This window comes from Gorilla gorilla, chromosome 19 (assembly GCF_029281585.2).
Source record: "Gorilla gorilla gorilla isolate KB3781 chromosome 19, NHGRI_mGorGor1-v2.1_pri, whole genome shotgun sequence".
Classification (NCBI taxonomy): Eukaryota; Metazoa; Chordata; class Mammalia; order Primates; family Hominidae; genus Gorilla; species Gorilla gorilla.
This window is the reverse complement of record NC_073243.2, coordinates 94,744,644-94,765,143: the sequence shown is the minus strand read 5'-3', so window position 1 is coordinate 94,765,143 and position 20,500 is coordinate 94,744,644. Positions and strand designations below refer to the sequence as shown.

General features: G+C 42.6%; 1 protein-coding gene across 1 annotated transcript; it reads left to right on the top strand.

Moving 5' to 3' along the window:
• Positions 1 to 1,499: 1,499 nt before the first annotated feature.
• On the top strand, positions 1,500 to 16,018 carry LOC101150093 (small ribosomal subunit protein mS38). The gene is given in 3 exon segments (XM_063700483.1): positions 1,500 to 1,703; positions 9,589 to 9,675; positions 15,434 to 16,018. Coding segments are annotated over 3 exon segments (876 nt in total).
• Positions 16,019 to 20,500: the final 4,482 nt, after the last annotated feature.

Here is a 20,500-nt window from a genome sequence, read left to right as displayed (position 1 = left end):
GAGGATTGCTTGAGTTCAGGAAATTTGAGATCAGCCTGAGTAACATGGTGAGACCCCCGTCTCTACAAAAAATTAAAAAATTAGCCAGGCTTAGTGTCACATACCTGTAGTCCCAGCTCCTCAGGAGGCTGAGGCAGGAGAATCAATTGAGCCCAGGTCAAGGCTGCAGTGAGTCATGATCGTGCCAATGTACTTCAGCATTGGTGACAGTGTAAGACCCTATCTCAAAAAAAAAAAAAAAAAAAAAAGAAAAAAGAAGAAAAAAGAAAATGACACTCAACTGTCCAATTTCAGGCAATGGTCGGGCAGAGGAGAAGGTATTTATCTGGGGAAGAATAGGGTGACTTGCTGAGAAGGGAGACTTATATTGGTGGGAGTCACCCTAGAATCACTGAAATTGCGTTACTTCTTATGAACACTTCTGACTCCCTCTCTTAATAAGGCCAATTTTGTATTTGGTAGCAACATAATGTGTTATCTTGTGTGAATATGTTTTAAAAATAAAATAATCTTATATTTTATAAACTTATGCAGATTATTTTCTTTGTACTATAAATTGTATTATTGAGCATGCTTATGTATAATAATGGGATTGTTTCTTTTTAGTAATTAAAAATTTTTATTCTTCATTTACACAACACATACAAAAAGATGCTACAAGAACGTTGCACTTTTTAAAAGACATTCCCATTGGTAGTGGCTTCATTTAAACTGGGAGTTTGATTTTAGGGAGACATTCTGGGCAGTTGTGCTATCTACCTAGCTTGATTGGTACTTTCTTATAAACTTGGTCTTCCAGGAAACATTTGCATCTGGCAGGGGTCTGTAATTCTCAGTGGGCTAGATTTGGTCTTGGCTGATTTTTCTGACGCCACCATTTTGTTGGTTGGTTATTTATACCTGCCCAACCACCTCACTGCCCAACCAGTGAGTTCAGGTTCACTCACACAAAGTCCTTCTGACATTAGAATCAGAATTCTTCCTGTAGATTTCCCCCATCATTTGATTCTCTGAAGCAGGTATAAATTCATACTTAGGAGAGATACCACATCAGCTATAAGCCACTCTCAAATGCAAGAGGAGGCCAAAAAGTATTGCTGTTGAATCAGACACAGCTTTGTTGTGTTGAGCCTAAAGATAGTTTTAATTTGAATTTTTCTTTTTTTTTTCTCTTTTTTTGAGACAGAACCTCCCTTTGTTGCCCAGGCTGGAGTGCAGTGGTGCGCTCTCGGCTCACTGTAGCCTCTGTCCCGGGTCCAGGCAATTCTCCTGTCTCGGCTTCCCGAGTAGCTGGGACTACAGGCACGTGGCACCGTGCCTGGCTAATTTTTGTATTTTAGTAGAGACGAGATTTCACCAGTTGGCCAGGCTGGACTTGAACTCCTGACCTCAGGTGATCCATTTGCACCAGACTCCCAAAGTGCTGGGATTACAGGTGTGAGCCACTGTCCCTGGCCTCCTTTTTTGTCTTAGATAACGACTCCGTGTTGTTCCTTGAGATGGTTTCGGGTTTACGGGAAGAGTTAGAAGAGAGTCTTGTGTGCTGTTTGAGGACTCAGGAAGATCAGGGTTCTGGGGTGATAGTTTCTAGACACGATAGATGCCTGAAAACCAGCAGGGCCCGAAAGGAGCATACCCCTGGGGAACCAGCAACTCAAATGCAGAAACTGGTAACCCACGTGAGCACCCCATCAGCAGACAAGGTCAGAAATCAGAGATCTTTATGATTTGCGAGGCAGAACAGCCAACTACATGTGCATTTGATGTAAATGCTCAGTGCCTTTAACTTTTCCTCAGTGTATCTCTGCCTTCAGGCTTCTCCCCAGTCCTCCAGGGCTTTTCTTGAATATGTGGGCTGCCCATTGCTGCCTGCACCATTCCTCATTCCAGCTGCGTTTGTCATAATAGGTTTGCCAAATAAAAAATAATTTTTGGCTGGGTGCAGTGGTTCACACCTGTAATCCCAGTTCTTTGGGAGGCCGAGGTGGATCACCTGACATCAGGAGTTCGAGACCAACCTGGCCAACAAGGCAAAATCCCGTCTCTACTAAAAATACAAAATGAGCTGTTCGTGGTGGCATGTGCCTGTAATCCTAGCTACTCAGGAGGCTGAGGCAAGAGAATCACTTGAACCCAGGAGGTGGAGGTTGTAGTGAGGTGAGATTACACCATTGCACTCCAGCCTGGGCAACAGAGCAAGACTCTGTCTCAAAACAAAAAACAAAAAACAAAAAACAAAAAAAAAAGATTTTTCATCTTTTTGAGATGGGAGGGCTGGAGGGTAGAGATAGGGATTAGTGGCTTAGTATATTTACCTTCATTTAACAACTGTATTTAAAGGGAACTGATGAGAACTATGATGGAGAGTTTTCTGCAATAGAAATAAATGTAATTTTCAAAAGTTCTTCATCATTACTGAGTACACTGAAGAGGCAAATGGACTAGTGTATAGCTCAGAGTATTTCTCCAACTTAATAAATATGTATACAAATCACCTGCAGCTCTTGTTAAATTGTAGCTTCTGTAGGTTTGGATTAAGCTTTCCTTCTACAAAAGCTCCCAAGGAACATTCATGCTGCTGGTCCTTGATCCACACATTGAGTAGCAAGGTTTTAGGGGACTTCAAATTATTAATATTATTCTATGTAATTGGAAGTTACCTGCTTCTTAAAATATATGTCATAGGTATGTATCTAATTTCTTCCAGCCTGGTAATTAAAAATTATTTCTAGGGCTGGGTGCAGTGGCTCACGCTTGTAATCCCAGCACTTTGAGAGGCCGAGGCGGGTGGATCACTAGAGCCAGGAGTTCAAGACCAGCCTGGCCAACACAGTGAAACATAATTTCTACCAAAACATACAAAAGTAAGCTGGGAGTGGTGGTGCACGCCTGTAGCTCCAGCTAGTCAGGAGGCTGAGGCAGGAGAATCGCTTGAACCTGGGAGGCAGAGGTTGCAGTGAGCCGAGATCGTGCCACTGCACTCCAGCCTGGGCGACAGAGTGAAATCCTGTCTCAAAAAAAAAAAAAATATTTCCAGGCTTTATACTTTGCTGTGTATATTTGAATAATGCTAGGCTTAAGTGGTGAAATGTTGAATGGATATTACTTGCCTCCAAAAAGAAAGCTAAATGACAGCTTTTGTATCTTTAGGTACTTTTAGAGTTGTTTTCTTTTTCCCAAAGAATGGTTGATAATTCCCTCTGTCTCCCTCTATTCACATAGGACTGAAATAGAAATAGGCTTAAATTAAGGCTGCACAACTTTTATTTGCTCATAAGGGAGAACTTACAGAATGCTGGGGTATGCGCGAATCTTCATCACTTTGAAAAGAGTTATATTTTCAAAGAGAATAAATTCTAATATAATCCCTGCCCTTGAAGAATAACCCAGATTCAGAGCAGAACCCACTGATTTAGATATAGAAGTTTGGATTACTGGACCTCACAAGGATGTGGCTCCATGTAAGAATGGGAAGATGGCACTGTCACTGTCCATTGCACAGACAGCCCCTGCTCAGTTCTCATCCTGTGAATCCTGCTCTATCTGCCTCTGGGAACACTTTGTTCTCACGTAAAGATTCATCTTTGCCCCCAGGATAGAGGATCATTCTTGATCTCAGAGAGTTTGAGGACCTAGGAAGCCCTAGTTCAACACTGAAGTTAATAATGGCATGGTGGGCCGGGTGCGGTGGCTTCATGCCTGTAATCCCAGTACTTTGGGAGGCCGAGGTGGGTGGTTTGCTTGAGCTCAAAGTTTGAGACTGGCCTGGGCAACATGGCAAAACCCCATCTCTACAAACAATGCACTGGGCATGGTGGTGTATGCCTATAGTACCAGTTACTCGGGGGGCTGAGGCAGGAGAATCTCTTGAACCTTGGAGGCAGAGGTTGCAGTGAGCCGAGATCATGCCACTACACTCCAGCCTGGGCAATACAGTGAGACCCTTTCTAAAAAAAAAAATTATGAGACTGTGGCCTTAGTCCTGAGGCACAGTCCACCCTTACACCCCACTTAGGGTAGGAGGATCAGAATCATATTCCAGAACATAAGCTCTCCTAAACCATGCTCCTCCAAAATGCAGGCCTCACTGAGATCTTCTCAGTCTTCTAGATTAGGAAGCTTCAACCCATTGCCAGTGACAGAAGCCCAGCCAGCAGCCTACACAGGTTTCCCAAATTCTCTGCAGAGGCTGCCCCTGTGGAGGAATCTCTGAATTTCCCCTCTTCCTGGATCTCCTGTCCCCTTTACCTGTATAGATGATTCTGTAATTGTTATTCCACTTTTTTTTTCTTTTTTTCTTTTTGAGACGGAGTCTCACTCTGTAGCCCAGGCTGGAGTGCAACCTCTTGGCTCACTGCAACCTCTGCCTCCCGGGTTCACACCATTCTCCTGCCTCAGCCTCCTGCAGAGTCTTGCTCTGTCGCCCAGGCTGGAGTGCAGTGGCATGATCTCTGCTCAGTGCAACCTCTGCCTCCTGGGTTCAAGCAATTCTCCAGCCTCAGCCTCCCGAGTAGCTGGGACTGCAGACATGCACCACCATGCCTGGCTAATTTTTTGTATTTTAGTAGATATGCGGTTTTACCATGTTGGCCAGGATGGTCTCGACTTCCTGACCTTGTGATCCTCCCTCCTCAGCCTCCCAAACTACTGGGATTACAGGCGTGAGCCACTGCGCCTGGCCTGTTATTCCATCTTACACATCCTAAAATTGGGGCCATTTGTTTGGACTGGAAGAAATTTGCCAAATTCTCTGAAAAAAGGGTTTCACTGCCAGACTTGGCTCTGTCCTTGAGCTGGCAGGAGTCAGGGTGCTCTGAGATGCCCCCTCTTTAAGGTGCAGTTCTGTTTTGGAGCTCAACTCTCCCAGTCTGATCTTCCCACTGTAATGTGTCTGACTCTGCCTGACAACATCCTGAGATGAGCCACGGGTGCGGGGGAGCAGATGTTCCTTGATGCTTCTGGTGTTCAGTGATGCTGTCACTCATTGGAAGAACTGTGTCCTAAAATTTTGAGATGAAGATGTTATTGAAAGTTTTGGGAGACTGGGCACGGTGGCTGAGCTTGTCTTCTTCACACACCATTAAACATCTCCAGAAATGATCATAGAGTACCTGTGTCTGACCATAGGCTATGTTGACTCTCTGTGAGGAAAAAAGGATTCTTTTGTGAAATACAGATATAGTCATGAAACTATCATTGGGCATTCACAGTTCATTTTACAAAAATATTTTTGGCATTTTAGATGCTTTTTAGTTCCTTAAAAAAAAAGTTATGACCATTCCCATAACTCTCAGGTGGGAATCCTTCTTCTGTCAACAGTATGAAGAGGAGGTGATTAAAACATCATCTTTAATATGATGATGCTTTACATCTCGTTATCCTGGTGCCCTTTTCTGTGGAATAATTGGGATGGGAGAAATCAATTTGAAGGCAAATTTGCAATACACTGTGAACATGTGACCATCCCTACAAGTTTTCTGGTGGTGAAATTTTAGGCAGTGTAATTGTTGGATGAGAGAGATCTTTTTGGGAAGTGGACATCCTCCAGCCCCACTGCAAGGATGATTGTCTTTTTTGCCAGATGGTAAGGCTTGTCCTAAATACCTACTCCTTGGGCTGATATCCCAGAGGAGATAAACTGACCTGAATACAAAATATAAAGCCTTGAAGAAAAGGCCAGAAATGTTCTTAGGAAAATGACCTGAGATGGTTAATTTTATGTGTCAACTTGAATGGGCTAAGGGAGGCCCAGATATCTGGTAGAACATTATTTCTTGGTGTGTCTGTGATGGTGTTTCTGGAAGAGGTTAGCATGTGAATTGGTGAACTGAGCAAAGAAGATGGCCCTCCCCAGTGTGAGTGGGCACCATCCAATCCATTGAGGAACTGGATAGAGCAAAAAGGCAGAGAGGAAGGATGAGTTTGCTTCTGTTTGGGCTATACATCCATCTTCTCTTGCCTTTGGATTTTGGGTCTTCTGGTTCTTAGGCATTTGGGTTTGGACTGAATTATGCCACTGGCTTTCTTGGGTCTCCAACTTGCAGACAATGGATCATGGGACTTCTTGGCCAATTTCTAGAATAAATCTCTCTCGTTCTCCGTGTTTTTGTATCTATATCTATATGTAAATAGAGTCATGCATCACTTAATGATGGAGATACATTGTCAGAATTGCATTTTTAGGGAATTTTGTTGTTGTGTGAGTACATATATACACATATATTTATATTTTTACTTGGAAAACCAGATGTCTCAGCACCATTACTGAATATAAGTCAATTCCCCTACTTGATTTGCAATGCCAATATCAAGTGCCAAATATCAGATTTCTATATGTGCTTTATTACAATCTGATGAGACCACCATTGTATATGCAGTTAATTATTGTATGTGCACAGTTAACTGGAACATTGTTATGCAGTGCATGACTGTATATATATAGTCTTATCGTGTGTGTGTATATATATATACATTATGTGTGTATATATATATGTATGTCCTATTGTGTGTGTATATATATATATATATATACAAACAATAGGATCTATCCATCTATTATCTATCAATCATCTATCCTACATATGTTTATATATCTTCTATTGGTTCTGTTTCTTTCATACTGACCAATATAATTCCATATGTCATATTTTAACATTTTAATTCCTTACAAAAAGCCCCATCACCAGATTAAAAAGTAATGATTTGTTTCTGTTGCTCATGGGTACCAGGTAAGCAGATGGCATAGTGGTTGATAACAGACTCAGAGGGTTCACTCACTGGGTTTGAAGTCCAGGTCTGAGTCTATCCAGAGCTAAATCCTAGCTAAGTCACTTACTTTCAGACCCACCTGTAAAATGGGAATGCTAACAATACCTACCTCACGGGGTTCTTGTGAGGATAAATGGGGTTAATCGTGCCAGGCCCTTGGAAAGTGCTGCTCACATTTTTATTTTTATTTATTTTTTCACTCCATGGAAGTCTCAATCTGAAATGGATATTTGGTAGCATCCAAATGTTTTTATGCTGCTGTTTTCTTTTTTCTTTCTATTTTATTTTATTTTATTTATTTTATTTTATTTTATTTTATTATTTTATTTTGAGACAGAGTCTCACTGTGTTACCCAGGCTGAAGTGCAATGGTGCGATCTTGGCTCACTGCAACCTCCACTTCCTGGGTTCAAGCAATTCTCCTGCCTCAGCCTCCTGAGTAGCTGGGATTACAGTCACATGCCACCACACCCAGGTAATTTTTGTATTTTCAGTAGAGATGGGATTTTGCCATGTTGGTCAGGCTGGTCTTGAACTCCTGACCTGAAGTTATCCACCCACCTCGGCCTCCCAAACTGTTGTGATTACAGGCGTGAGCCACTGCGCCCGGCGTATGCTGCTGTTTTCTAATGTCCTGACTTTCTGTGGATTTATGGCTGTACATAAATATGTCTCAATTTAAATCTGGCTTAAAACCTTTCTTGTTCTTGATGGGTAGCCATTTCATTGAAAAGTAATTTTTATCTTCTCTGATTTACTTCAAAGGGGAAAGCCATGAGTTCTGGGCACACATGTGCCCAGTACGCACTCAGCAAGCAGCTGAGAATGTGAGTGCGACGGTGGGTATGCCTTCTGACTTAATAATCCTTTGGATGTTTCTATACTAGTGCATTCATTATCTGTGTTCAAGATGGCTTACGCTTCCAGAATAAGATGCTACCAAATCACTGTCTTGAAGAATGCTTTTGGTCTTCATACATTACATTCACTATTCTCACAGGCAAAAGTCATAATTCAGAAAAAAAGGCTACCGTATGTGTTGGAAATATGGGCTGGAGTTCCATGCCTTGTTTGTCTAGTTAATCAGACCTCTGAAAGGTCAACCTTCCTAGAGAAGTACTAATATGGTTTGGGAGGGGCTATTATTGATAGATAATGGGTTCAGGTAAGGGCATGGCTGATATGTCCATATTTATTAGAGATAGAAAGTGGAAAGAGAAATTGGAAGGAGACATTGCTGATTCAGACACACACACTTTAGATTAAGTTTATATGTGGACAAACAAGTGACAACGAGTGGAAAGCATATGTACGTTTGCATGTGCATGGATGTGCATATAAGTATTAATAGGTAGAAAGCAAAAGAACATACTGGAGATGTAGATAATTAACATGAGACGGCAGCAATCCTATCAAGGAACTGATAGCGCAGGGCAGGAAGACAGACGCAGCTGCTGTCACTCTCTTCCCTCCCTTTCTGAGCTGGCCGTCTAAGAAGTATTGCCGTGCTGAAAGGAGTTTGGGGAAGAACCAGTTTACATTTTTCCCATAAAAAAAGAGTAGAAGTAAGAATGGAAATAGGATTGAATCTCCTAAGTTGTTTTTATTATAAATTCACCTAGCCCTTAAAGAAAATGTATTTGTTATCTTGAATTATTCATAAATTGGGGAAGCATCTTTCATAAGTAGATATTTGGAGTTAAAATTGTAAACACTTATGAACTGAAGCATTTTGGTAGCCAAAGCCATGCACATTTCCAACAGTAAAAATTGGTTTTTTAGGCCGGGCACAGTGGCTCATGCCTGTAATCTCAGCACTCTGGGAGGCTGAGGCAGGTTGATCACTTGAGGTCAGGAGTTCGAGACTAGCCTGGCCAACATGGTGAAACCCCATCTTTACCAAAAATACAAAAATTAACCAGGCATGGTGGCACATCATGGCAGTAGTCCCAGCTACTTGGGAGGCTGAGGCAGGAGAATTGCTAGAACCCGGGAGGCGGAGGTTGCAGTGAGCTGAGATCACACTACTGCGCTCCGGCCAGGGTGACAAGAGCGAAACTCCATCTCAAAAAAAAAAAAAATTGCTTTTTGTTTTCAAAAATACAAAAAAATGTATTTTTTATGACCAGTGCTGTAGGGTAAGTATATTTTTTGAAGACCAAGAGCACCCTTCGTGGATGCACTGGGTACCATGTAGTTTCCTTCTTACCTGGGAATGGAGGTTGGGGATGGGGACTAGGTTGATGGAAACTCATGAGATGTGAACCTAGGAACAAGTCAAAGAAAACAAGGTGCAACAAACAAAGAAAATCTCTGCCACGGAGCCTAGGTGCTGCTGTCCAGGAGTTCTTAGACCCTCCTTAGACAAATGTCTGTAAGTAAGGGAGTGGTTGAGAAAGACAGCCAGCTTATCGATGGTTGTCAAGGAGAGAGGAGACAGGACGGAGTCTGAGTCCATCAAGCACAGGCAAGGGGTGCCACAGGTCTCAGGAACTCTTGAAAACATCCTTGCGCTGAGGTGCACAGTAAAATATCTAACATGCATAAAAATGACTGAATCACAAAGAGAAGCTTAAATTATGCTCAAGGTCATTCACAGGTCAATGTCTTTTCATTTCGCCCACCAGACACTCATTGTTCTCCTTGGTCATGCTGCTATGAGTGCCTTCCTCCTCTTCCTTTGATCATCCTTGAGTCCCCAGAGCAGTCTTTGACATTAAGCAGAACCTTCTGGTGCCGCATCAAATGGTAACATCACGGTGCTATGCACAGTGTATACATGCACAGAACTCTCAGCCATGACTCTGCCTTCATCCCCAGGTCTTCTTCATCGCTAGCTCTGATTCGCCCTCACACTCCCTCACTAGGGGTGGGGGTGTGGAGACTTCAGGTGCCTGCCGGAGCCAGGTAGGGCTGTGTGGGGACTGGGGCAAAGTGCTCTGGACCAGTTGTGGCTCACTTCCCATGCTGCCTGTTGTAAGTGAATGCAGGACCGGAGTCTCCAGACCTCTTCCCCAAAAGAAGCCCCCAATTTGAATTTTTATGTGAAATATCTATTTTTTTTTTTTTTGAGACAGAGTCTTGCTTTGTCACCCAGGCTGGAGTGCAGTGACAGGATCTTGGCTCACTGCAACCTCCACCTCCTGGGTTCAAGTGATTCTCCTGTCTCAGGCTCCCAAGTAGCCGGAATTACAGGCACCTGCCATCATGCCAGGCTAATTTTTTGGATTTTTAGTAGAGATGGAGTTTCACCATGTTGGCCAGGATGGTCTCGAACTCCTGACCTTGAGTGATCCGCCTGCCTCCACCTTCCAAAGTGGTGGATTATAGGTTTGAGCCACCGTGAAGGCATGAAACTTCTAAATTTTTATACGTATGTTAATGTAATACTTAAAAATATATGGGCCAAATGTGACACTCTGTAGGACCAATCTAGCCCATAGGTTTGAGTCTGTCATATCAGCCTTATCTATCTTTAAAATTCATCCCATTTCTGAGTCTCTCCCATCCCTGACCTGTATCCAATCAAGTATGTATTAAGGACAAAGACGTGTATTAAGACATGACTTCAAGCTCAATTACAATAATAATATTATATAATCACATATTATAATATATAATAGAATAGTAATATAATCTATAATATAATGATAATATACCATAATAATAGAACCCTGGACAGCAATGTATTTCTCAAAAGGATGATATAATCTTTAGTTATAAATGACATATTAGGGGAAAGAAAGTTTATACATAACTTATTTTTAAAAAGTTAAATTGGTAATGAACAAAATAAAGCTCTAGTTAGTATTCTTCAGTGGTTGGAAATCTCTCTAAACTGTTAAGACGTAGCTGGGGGCACATTTAGGATGGAAGAAAGAGAATTCTGATCAAGTAAAATGTAACTACTATCATGAGCACAGCAAACATGCATTTTAATCAAACCATGGAAGTAGGGAAGTCAGAATCGATTATATTAACCATCAGAAATATTTTATCAGCAATTTTGTTTGGTCTATCAAGTTTCTTTTTCAAAGAGAGTGACTTATTTTTAAAAATTGTATATATTTATGGTATACAACATGATTTGGTACATCAACAGTTTCTATTGGTAAAAATGAATGTATCAGTCTCATAGTCCTTTGTGAAGTTCCTGGCTCCAAAAAACACAGAACAGTCCCATAGTCATCCTGGTTACTAATAACTTCCTTTTATCCCCTTTGATGTATACCTCAAGAACCCCAAATTTAGCCTTGGGTAGCCCCAAATTCTCAGGCTAAGATTGTTTTGGGATCCTTTAACAGCTTTGAGTGGACGTTGTGGCATGAGCTTTATGCCAATCTAGTCTAACTGTACAGACTGGGGGAGGGTGGAGGAACTCAAAATAACCTTATTCCTAGATGTCGACCCCAGGTTACCCTGATGACTGTCCCCACCTTGAGTCACTGCGTGGCACCTGCGTGTGCCATCCCAGGAGGCCCTTGCTCACTGCCGTCACACTTTCTTGACTTGTCCTTGGATCCTTCTCAGCTTTGGGTCATCACTTCTTCACCAGCCTTGCAACTCTGGGTATTTCAAGTGATTCACTATAGGCCTGAGGCAAATTTGCCATGCTCTTAGCTGAGCAGCCAGTTGTCACCTTGACTCACAGGCTTGAGGTCACCATTGGTACTGCCACTTAAAAACTGAGATCTATGCTTCTGCTCCGGCCCCATGTTTTCTGCATAGACTTGTGTACACTTGCTCTTCTCTGCTGCATCTCAAAACCCTGAATTTTTTGTCTGTAGCGGGGCTGAGATGTCTTGTTTTCTTATCGTTACCCTATGGTACCTACCTGGAGTAAACTGCTGCATGTAGAAGTTCTGTGTGGAGGGCCTCTCTTTCTGAAACGGAGTCCAGACTTGCAGAGAGCTGCTCCAAAAGCAATACTGAGTGATTTTCACAGCCTTGTAGCTTGGCTGGGGGGAGGGTGGAGCAGAAGAGCTGCTGCCGATTCCAGTTCAGCTTACGGGAGGCAATCCTCCTGTTCTCCCCTGGGAATCTTGGGTGGATACTGTGCAGGCTGTTATGCATCACACTTATTTTACCCTTAACAGTATAGCCTGGAGATCGTGCCATATGAGGGCATGTCAAACTGTCTCATATTTTTAGAGACTACGTATCATGATTTATTTAGCAATTTCCTTATTGAGAAATGCCCAAACTTTTGATCACAGACACTGTTACATCAAATGTGCCTGCACACAGGCTATTTCACCCATGTGCCAATAAATCTTTCTCAGAAACTTTCAGTTGACACAATTTAGTAAAATGAAGAAAGAAAGATGCTGTACTACTCGTAGCAGAAAGGCCATGGGACCAGGAATCAGAAGACCTGGGTTCAAGTCTCAGCTCTACTAATTTGTGAGATTTGGACTAAACAACTTGTCTGAAGCTCAATTTCCTCATAAGTAAAATGGAAATAAAATCCCTTGCTTTGCTTTACTTATGAGGGTTTTATAACCGTTAGATCTCCAAACACCCCCCTCGCTCCCTCCTCTCCTCTTTCGCTTCCTTCCTCCCTCCTTTCTTTCTCACCCAGTGTTCTTTCTACTCTTCCAAAACTTTAGGAAAATTCAATTTTTCGTCTTCCAGAACCTACTCAGTAGCATACTCCGAAGGAGCTCTGCTCCCTTTTTGGTGTCTCTGGTGTGGGATGGGCCCACGTGCTGTCACTGTAGCTCTTATCCATTTTCAGTAGGCCCAGAGGGACTAGACTGCCTTGAGATGGGTCTAATATGCTCACCTGAGAATGGTTGAAGGGGTGAGTTGGTGTCTGAAAACATTTCAGCAGGCAACATTCTTTGCTCCAGAAATTCTAGCAGATCCTCTTGCACTTGAAAGAAATGTGATTATTTTTATTTCAAGGGCAATCGTTGGAACTCTAATGAGCAATTTTCATACCATTGAAAAACTAATATATGACATAATGACTCTGAGTTTGCATGTCATGGGGACAGGACTTGGGAAAAACTTTCAGTATTTCTAAATTGGGGTGGCCCAAATCTCCCTGGTCCTCTCCATTTCACTTACACTGGTGGGAGAGAGTGACTTTAACAAAGGATTCGAAAGGAATGAAGCCCTCTTTGTGCAAAACTGTCAGTCGGGAGGTCATTACGTTTCTCTTTTCTTTTTTGAGACGGAGTCTTGCTCGGTCACCCAGGCTGGAGTGCAGTGGTGCAATCTTGGCTCACTGCAACCTTCGCCTCCCAGGTTCAAGCAATTCTCCTGCCTCAGCCTCCAGAGTAGCTGGGACTACAGCTGCGCACCACCACACCTGGCTAATTTTTATATTTTTAGTAAAGATGGGGTTTTACCATGTTGGCCAGGCTGGTTTCAAACTCCTGACCTCAAGTGTTCTGCCTCCCTTGGCCTCCCAAAGTGCTGGGATTACAGGCGTGAGCCAGCACTCCCAGCCTGGCAATTACTTTTCACAGGACAGCCCTCATCCTGCTTTATTTATTTCATGATTAACCCCTTAAAGATTTGACTTAACAATGACAGAGCAGTTTTAGAAATTATTATGGAACTAGGTGCTTTGCTAGCCAGTATAGTTATATAAATGGATAAGATGCACTGTAGTTCCCCTTAATCAGCAGAGGATATGTTCCAAGACCCCCAGTGGGTGCCTGAAACCAGGGATATTACCAAACTCTATGTATACTATGTTTTTGCCATCTGATAACTGAGCTGGCTAAGTGAGGAACCGGTGGGTAGCATAGACAGCTTGAAAACATAGGACAAGGGGATGAGTCATGTCCCTGGTGGGACAGAGTGGAACGGCGTGAGATTTTACACTACTCAGAATGGTGTGCATGAAAATTCCAGCATAAAGATAGAAACATAACTGGAATTTTCATGCACACCATTCTGAGTGTAATTTTGTTCCACTGTGTGGAAGTTTGTTTCACACACACCATTCTCAGTGGAATTATTATTTATGTCTGGAATTTTCCATGTAATATTTTTGGATTGTTGTTGACTGTGAGTAACAGCAGAAAGTAAAAATATGGGTAAGGGGGTACTATTGTAGTTTCTTTCCAGAAACAATTTATTGTTCAGTGGAGAAGAAAGACAGACAGACAGATAATTTGTTGTTGTTTTTTCCCCAGAACGAATCCACTCAATATTCACAATAAAGCATTAAAATACTCTTGGTAGTCTGGGCAATACTGGTAACTACTTGTTCCTAGAGTTTTCAAGTTCTAGAAAGGAGAATATATCAAACCTTGCTGCTTAGCAGCTAACATGAATTGTGCAAATAATCATTTCCATATTCATTCAGCATCAGAATATGAATCACCAGGCACCAGAGATACAAATCCTTGCCCTTAAACACCTTCTAATGGCAAGGTGGAAATTGTAGCATCACAGACTCGTGTGAAAGACTGCATGCTTGTCTGTATGGTAGAGTGTCCTGCGTCAAGATCAACAAGGCTGCAAGGTTGGGAAATATTTTTCTTGTAAAGAAATGTTGCTTATAATGGTATTTGTTTTGCTTAAAGTTTCACCTAAGCCATGACGATAACTCAGTTGGGTCACTCAGCTTTGAGATAACAAAGATCTCTGTGTTTATCTTTTACCATTCGGGAAAATTTTCTAAAAGGTTTCATCTGTCTGGAAAAGGATACATTGAGAAGGTAGAGCTATACACTGAGTAAAAACAGAGCTTGAAAGTTTTTGACAAGTGGAGAGCCCTAATTATACATACATGAATAAGGATCTTGTTTATCATAAAGAGGAATGTTTTGTTTGTTTAAGGAAGACAACATGTCTTTCTTAAAACTGCCACTTCAGTGAGAGTATTAGATTGGCATTTGGTAGGAACAAGAAGTAGCAGAGTTAATTCGGTTGTCACAATTCTCTCTCACCAACATAATTAATATTGTAATAAATGAAAAACCCTTTCGTGGAATTTTTAAAAAAGGCATAATTAACGTTAGAAAGCTAACAACATCAACCTTAGTTGTGACTAAGTAGCGACTTATACAACTCATAACCATTTTGACTGAATTGACAATGATAACATAAATAAATACAAGCTAAATCTTGCAACTTTTGTTGAGGTACATAGGTTCAGGAAAAATAACCTCCATATAATGAGGAAGTAGAATGATGCCTGGGGTTTGTGCTCTTTGAAGTCACAAAAGAAGTCACAGCAAGATTAGGAATATCTCAAGATCTCCTAAACTCCAGCTCAGTGCATCCCCCATATTCACATACTTCGTATGATCGCCAAGTGATTATTTGAGCAGCTATTTGGCTCTAGATAGAAATGGAATTTTTATTGTCACAATTCATTTAAATGGTGTTGACTTTGGGTGGCGAACAAGCTGGGATCAGACCAGCTTGATAGTGTGCTTCAGGCAATGATGTCAGCAGTTGCGTGTTAAACAAATAAATTAGAGATTCCTTTAATGCCAAGTTACACAATCAGAAAGACAACAATCTGTTTCCATTTGCTTTTTACAACGTTTGTGTAACTTCAGGGCAAAACTTAGAGCAAGTCCACTGGCAAACCCGGGGGGCGGGGGCTAGTGATTAATTTCTAACATGGCAGATAAATGAGACAAACGCTCCGACCGTAAGTCCCTGAGCCTGGCAGTGGAATGCTCCCCACCCACAGACCATACTCCTGGTGCGCCTGACTTCTCAGCTGTTCAGGGTTGTTTCCTGGGCAGGCTGCAGTCTGCCCTGGCCTGTTTCTGGAGTGCTGGGCAGCCATGCCTGCAGGCCCCATTACAGCACACAGCCAACTGGCCCAGGTAGGGCTGCCTCACTCCCCAGCAAGGGGGCCCAGCTGGAGCTCGAGGAGATGCTGGTCCCCAGGAAGATGTCCATCAGCCCCCTGGAGAGCTGGCTTACAGCCCGCTGCCTCCTGCCCAGACTGGATGCCCAGACCCCAGGGACTGCGGCTCCAGCCCAATTCTGTGAGTGTCTCCCTAGCCAGATGGGGGAAGGGGCCAAGCAGGAGGATGAGAAGGCCTGGGATACACCTCAGATGCAGAGCAAAAACGTGCTGAAGACCCGCCGGCAGAAGATGAACCACCACAAGCACCGGAAGCTGTGAGGCTGCTGTTCCTGCGGCGGGCGCCTGAAACGGAAGCCGATCAAGCTCAAGAGAGACCCGAGGAGCATCTGGGTGAAGGCGGGTCCGAAGGAAACCCCTGGAGGCTGGCAGACCCCCAAGATCTACCTGACGGGCAGATGAGTCTGGTACCTCCCTTCCCGCCCCGTTGCTGCTGGTGATCCATGGTAATAAGTGCTCAGAGGACTCAGCCGTTAAAATAAATAAATAAATAAATAAATAAATAAATAAATAAATAAAGAGAGAGAAATGCTGAGAAAAACTTCCAGCCTATTTCTTCAACCACCAGGAAGTGTGTGAGGTGAAGAGTTGGTTGTAGGGCGAAGGCTGTAAGAATCTTCATTCAAGGGACCAGTCCGCACTGACACCTGCCTCCAGATTGCAACAATTCTCTATGAAGTGTGCATTCAGCTGTATGCTATTTAGCGCTGTGTTAATTATTATTGTTGGTAATAACAACTATCGTCTATTGAGGGGCTTTTTTTTAAACTTTTATTTTAGGTTTGGGGATACAAGTGATGTTCCACAGGTAAACAAGTGTCACAGGATTTGTTGTACAGATTAGTTCATCACCCAGGTATTAAGCCCAGTACCCAATAGTTACCTTTTCTGCTCCTCTCGCTCCTCCCACCCTTCACACTCAAGTAGACCCCAATATCTGTCGCTTCCTTCTTTGTGTTCATGAGTTCTTATCATTTAGCTCCCACTTATAAGTGAGAACATGCGGTATTTGGTTTCCTGTTCCTCCATTAGTTTGCTAAGGATAATGGCCTCCAGCTCCATCCATGTTTCTACAAAAGACACGATCTCATTCCTTTTAATGGCTGCATAGTGTTCCGTGGTGTATATGTACCACATTTTCTTTATCCGGTCTATCACTGATGGGCATTTAGGTTGATTCCATGTCTTTGCTATTGTGAATAGTGCTGCAATGAACATTCGCGTGCATGTGTCTTTATAGCAGAATTATTTATATTCCTCTGGGTATATGCCCAGTAATGGGATTCCTGGGTCGAATGACAGTTCTGCTTTTAGCTCTTTGAGGAATCACCATACTGCTTATGTGCCAGGCACTCATTTAGGGGCTTAAATATATTTGATTCTTCACCACTGTGGGGTCATCTAAAACATCTTTTAAAATTTCAAATATGACTTTTAAACAGATCCAGAAATGGATTAAGGAGGGGGAGTAAAAAGAATAAACTTGAAAACAAGTACTCAGATAAATACCTGTACATGACTTTTCATAGGAGCATTATTCACAATAGCCAAAAGGTGAAAACAGCCTAATGTTCATCAATGGATGAATTGATAAGCAAACTTTGGTATATCTACGCAACTGAATATTATTTAGCAGTAAAGAAAAGAAGTACTGATACATGCTACAACATGGGTGAACTTGGAAAACATCATTCTGAGTGAAAAAAATGCAACACGAAAGGTCTCATATTGCATGCTTTTCTTTATTACCAATGGGTACCTGGTTTTCTTTTGGGGCAATGAAAATATTTTAGAACTAGAGAGAGGGGGTAGTTGAACAACACTGCAAATGTACCAAATGCCACTGAATTGCACACTTTAAAATTAATTGTATGTTATATGAATTTTACCTCAATAATAATAACAGGCTGGGTGTGGTGGCTCACACTTGTAATCCCAGCACTTTAGGAAGCCGAGGCCAGTGAGTCATGAGGTCAGGAGTTAGACAACAGCTTGGCCAACATAGTGAAACTTTTAGTCTCTACTAAAAATACAAAAAAATTAGCTGGGCATAGTGGCGGGCGCCTGTAATCCCAGGTACTCGAAAGGCTGAGGCAGGAGAATCGCTTTAACCCAGGAGGCAGAGGTCACAGTGAGCCGAGATCTTGCCGCTGCACTCCAGCCCGGATGACAGAGTGAGATTCCATCTCAAACAAACATACAAACAAAAAACAAAACAAGAAGAAAGAATAAACCTAGAATAAAAGTCTCTCTCTCTCTCTCTCCCTCCCCCTCTGTCTCTCTTTCTTTCTTTCTGTCTTTCTTTTTCTTTCTTTCTTTCTTTTCTTTTCTTTCTTTTCTTTCTCTCCTTTTTTCTTTCTTTCTTTCTTTTCTTGACAGGGTCTCACTCTGTCCCCCAGGCTAGAGTGTAGTGGTGCAATCTTGGCTCACTGTAGCCTCAGCTTTCCGGGCTCAAGTGATCCTCCTACATCAGCCTCCCTAGTAGTTGGCACTACAGGCTAATTTTTATTTGTTTGTTTTGTAGAGACAGGGTTTTGCCATGTTGCCCAGGCTGGTCTGAAACTCCTGGGCTCAAGTGATCCTCCCACTTTGGCCTCCAAAATGCTGGGATTACAGACATGAGCCACTGCACCTGGCCTAGAAATTTTATTATTTTTATTCACTGCTATGCCTTAAACAATGCCCTACACAGGGCAGGTATGCAGTACATATTTGGTGAATAAATGTATGGATGAACATCAGTATTGAGTCTTAGTTTTCTTCAACATCAGGCATCATGGGTACTATGTTAGCCAGGGTTCTCCAATGAAACAGAACATATAAATATAAAGAGATTTATTATAAGGTATTGGCTCATGTGACTATAGGGGCTGAGAAGACCTAAGGTCTACTGTCTGCAAGCTGGAGACCGAGGAAATCCAGAGGTGTAGTTCAAAGGCCTCAGGACCAGGAGCGCTGCAAGCAGATCCGTGCCCCAGCTCAACGAGGAAGGAAGAGAGGGAGTCCAATCTTCCTCCACCCTTTGATTCTATTCAGGTCATCAGTGGACTGAATGATGCTCAGCACATTGGGGAGGATTATCTGCTTTACTCAGCCCACCAATGTAAATGATAATCTCTTCAGGAAACATCTTCACAGATGCGCCAGAAATAATGTTCAATCAGCTATCTGGACATCCCATGGACAAGCCAAATTGACTCATAAAATTAACCATTAACCATCACAGATACCATAAAGGCATAGAATTTCCTAAAGAAAAGGAATTTTTTTTTTTTGAGATGGAGTCTAGCTTTGTTGCCCAGGCTGGAGTGCAATGGCACAATCTTGGCTCACTGCAAGCTCCACCTCCCGGGTTCAAGTGATTCCCCTACCTCAGCTTCCCAAGTAGCTGGGATTACAGGCGCCCACCACCACACCCAGCTAATTTTTGTATTTTTAGTAGAGATGGGGTTTCACCAGTTTGGCCAGGCTGGTCTCGAACTCCTGACCTCAGGTGATCCACCCACCTCGGCCTCCTAAAGTGTTGGGATTACAGGCTTGAGCCACTGTGCCCGGCCAGGAGGTACTTTTTAATCTTTCACTGCCAACTGGAAATGGAGGATGCCGTTTAGATAGTTTTGGAATGAAACTAAAGACAATCTAGTTGGCAAGATGAGACAGGTAAACAGAAAGTTAAATGATAATGCAGGAGAATAATATGATGTTATAGTGGAAGAAACAACCATCTGGGAATCATTAGATTTCATTTTTGATTCTGACTATTTTACTCAGGAGAGGATTTCAATCTCTGTGGGCCTCAATTTTCTCATTGGTAAATTTAGAAGGTGAGACCAGATGGCTTCTCTGACCCATTCTAAACTTTACTTGTTACGCACATTTGTTTGGCAAAGGACACGAACTCTATGCATTTAAATGAATAGAAAATCCTCCTAGGTCAAGTCAGTTAATTCTTCCTCCACCCTGATCATGTGACAGGTCAAAAGAAGAAGAAAGCTGAGAAAATCTCTTCTAAACATGAAACTCTGTTGCTTAGTATAATTTTGTGAAATGTGGGCGAGAGTGAATCCTAAGATATAGCCCAAGCTTTTTGAGGAAACGATTCTTATTTAGGAAAGTGGTGAGTATGTGAAATTTGACTTACTGTTGTAAACTTTTTTTTGAGATGGAGTCTCGCTCTGTCACCCAGGTTGGAGTGCAGTGGCATGATCTCGGCTCACTGCAACCTCTATCTCCTGGGTTCAAGTGACTCTCCTGCCTCAGCCTCCTGAGTAGCTGGGATTAAAGGCATGTGCCACCATGCCCAGCTAATTTTTGTATTTTCAGTAGAGATGAGGTTTCACCATGTTGCCCATGCTGGTCTCGAACTCCTGACCGCAAATGATACGTGCACCTCGGCCTTCCAAAGTGCTGGGATTATAGGCGTGAGCCACTTCGCCTAGCCTGATGCAAACTTTTGAAGAAACTAAATACTGTATTCAAAAAAAATTATAAAGGCTACTAGGATCGTAAGTGCATCGTTAAGCCTACACATCAGTGAAAGTGTATCCAGAATTGGTGGGTTCTTGGTCTCACTGACTTCAAGAATGAAGCCGCCGACACTCGCGGTGAGTGTTACAGCTCTTAAGGCAGCACTTCTGGAGTTGTTTGTTCCTCCTGGTGCGCTCGTGGTCTCACTGGCTTTAGGAGAAAAGCTGTAGATTTTCGCGGTGAGTGTTACAGCTCATAAAAGCAGTGTGGACCCAAAGAGTGAGTAGTAGCAAGATTTATTGCAGAGTGAAGGAACAAAGTTACCACAGTGTGGAAGGGAACCCGAGCGGGTCACCACTGCTGGCTCAGGCAGCCTGCTTTTATTCTCTTATCTGGCCCCACCCACATCCTGCTGAT